The sequence below is a fragment of the Coturnix japonica genome, chromosome 10 (genome assembly GCF_054131305.1).
Source record: "Coturnix japonica strain WE chromosome 10, WE-NBRP24, whole genome shotgun sequence".
In the NCBI taxonomy this organism is placed as follows: domain Eukaryota; kingdom Metazoa; phylum Chordata; class Aves; order Galliformes; family Phasianidae; genus Coturnix; species Coturnix japonica.
In genome coordinates, this window is record NC_140672.1 from 28,005,825 (window position 1) to 28,008,396 (window position 2,572).

Sequence of the window (2,572 nt, forward strand, 5' to 3'; positions counted from 1 at the left end):
GGAGTAACATACACTTAGGGTAGGATGCCTCTCTCAAAATACACGCATCTACATGCTGGAGATAAGTTAGAGAGGCACTTGCAACAAACGCCATCCTACAGCCAGCAGTAATCTGCAAAGTACAGACAATAGAATTCCAGGCAGCATTTATTCTCTCTTAAATCTACCCAATTGAGGATGATGAACCATGTCTGAAAACTGCCTCTTTCTTCTCTCCACTCATCACACTGGGAGCCTCGGATGATGCTCTCAGATGCACATGTTCTAGATAGGAATTTGTTGTGCAGCTAGATTATGTGAAGGCCATCCCTTCAGCTTATACTTAGAGGATATTTCCTCCCACAGTTCCCTCAACAGATCATTCCTGATTTACTGTTAATGGAACAAGCTGTAGTGAGATGCCCATTTCCAGCACTACCCCAGTGCTTTGGGTAGTTCTCACATTTGTGTAAAATGTTTCCTCCTTTTACTTATTTTTAAGAGAAATTCTCAGTGCTTCGAGGTTCAAGTAGAAGGTTGCTATTCACTTTAACCATATTATGAGTTAGCTCTCACGACAATCTTATCAGAAGACAGTTGAAGGAATCAGACCCCAGAATCTCTCCCATCTCATTACCTTTCACAGACAGAGAGGCTTTGGAGGTTAGACCACGGGCAGTAAAAAACGACTTCCCCAGCGTCAGTAGGAGTCACACTTTTGATAATGAGAGTATATTTCCTACTCACGTTAGAAGCTTTAAATCGCCCACCACTTTCCATTCTGCTTCCAGTCAGTGTCCAGTTGAACTCATCAATGCTTTCATGGGACGGAATGCATTCAAAAGTACAATCTTCTCCCTCCTGGATTTCAGTGTTTTTCAGCCGTTTGGTAATGCCACTATTCAGCTCTGGAAGGTAAGAGATAGGTTAGTATGAGGTTTATATGGAGAAAAGGCATTTGTGACATATGTGAGTAGCAGTACTGGTGTTTTAACTCAGGATTTGCAGAACATGGCTGCATTCCTTACTGATGTATTCTCTAAGACATTCTCCACTCAGAATTACCAGAAAGCTATAAAAAAAAAGAGACGTGAATCTCTTGTCTTTGCTCTGGAAGAACTACAATTAGAGCAGCTCAGTCCATGGAGCAGAATGAAGATTCAATGAGCTACAGAGGGAACAACCTAACTGAGAGGACAACTCTAGGATGCTGCATGAGAAAAAGGGTTTTGCCTATGACAAGAAATTAAATGTTTCTATTAGCTCATTTGTTACCATCCTACCGCTACTGGTGTACAAACCATTTCTCCATTTTAGGGATGTTTAGAAAGGAAATATTTCCAGGACATTCTTGATGTGTTTGGTGATTTTCATGGCAAAATGAGATACATTTACATCAAAAGCAATGGGAATTTTCCAGACATCACTGTGCTAAATTGCAGTAATACACTTCTATTGTAGAAACTATTAAGGCTCGTGGGGGAATAGGTGTAAGACATAGTGACCACACTGAATGTGCTTTCAGCACTCCTTTACTTTCCACAGTACTTACCCTGAATGCCGACCTTTGATTTGGCAACATCAGTGCCAATATCACAGGTATAGAAACCTGCATCTGACTTCTCGAGGTCATGGATAAGGGGACATAGGGTCTTCCCAGACTGTACCAGCTCATACTTGTTGCCAGAAGTGAGCAGAACACCGTCCTTCTTCCACACTGGTTTGACCTTCTCTTTAGAGACTTCGCATTCCAATTTAATCACACCCCGCTCCTCACCAAAAACATCATCCAAGGACTTCATGAAGACAGCAGGCTTCTCTGCAATTAAAAGGGCAAAACAGAACAATGTGATACAGAAGTTGAGACATTTCCAGTTGCTTTCAGATTTTTAAAGAGGGATCAATAAATCTTTACCAGCACTGACGACACCAATATAGAACCTAAAGCGGTTTCATGTGTGTTGACTGAATGCACTTTATGGAATTCTGAACTAATCAATAGGAGAATACAGGGAACAGGAGGGACAGCCTGCATTGCCGGTGGGTGGGACTGATATCATATGAAGTAATTGGGATGCAGCTCTTTTAAAGCTGGAGAGCTGGCATTGCCCTCACATGGAGCAGAGCTCATACAGCAGGCCACAGGATTAAGAGGATAAGCTGCTGAACACTTTTGATTTTCCTGTTTTATTGACTCCTTTTATCTATCTTCTATTTCACACATCAGATGTTTATACTGGGGAAAAAACTTCCACCAAATGCAAAAGAAAGGAGAAAGAGGAAATCCTTCAAACTCCGAGCGCATAGAGTAAAAGAGCTTAATTGCTGGGGAGAGCAGATTAGAATCACAGTACCCTTAGAATTGGAAGAGACCCTTAAAGGCCATCTAGCCCAGCTCCCCTGCAATAAAAAGGGGCATTCACAGCTAGATCAGGTTGCTCACAGCCTGGTCATTAGTCATCCCAGAGGCAAAACACACACTGAATGATCTCTCCCGGCAGTCATAAATCCTTGGAGACAACAGCATTGACACTGCATGTTACTGAAGAAGTAGAAGAAACTGCTCTTGTAACTCTCCTTGTGCTAAATAAAA

At 42.0% G+C, this 2,572-nt stretch overlaps 1 protein-coding gene across 1 annotated transcript; it reads right to left on the reverse strand.

Moving 5' to 3' along the window:
- Window positions 1-264: 264 nt before the first annotated feature.
- On the reverse strand, window positions 265-1,850 carry LOC146759585 (obscurin-like protein 1). The gene is made up of 3 exons (XM_085510435.1): window positions 1,532-1,850; window positions 723-887; window positions 265-287 (listed from the first exon to the last, which is right to left on the reverse strand). Exons 1-3 carry the CDS (start codon window positions 1,779-1,781, stop codon window positions 265-267), a joined length of 438 nt encoding a protein of 145 aa, XP_085366561.1. The 5' UTR covers window positions 1,782-1,850.
- Window positions 1,851-2,572: the final 722 nt, after the last annotated feature.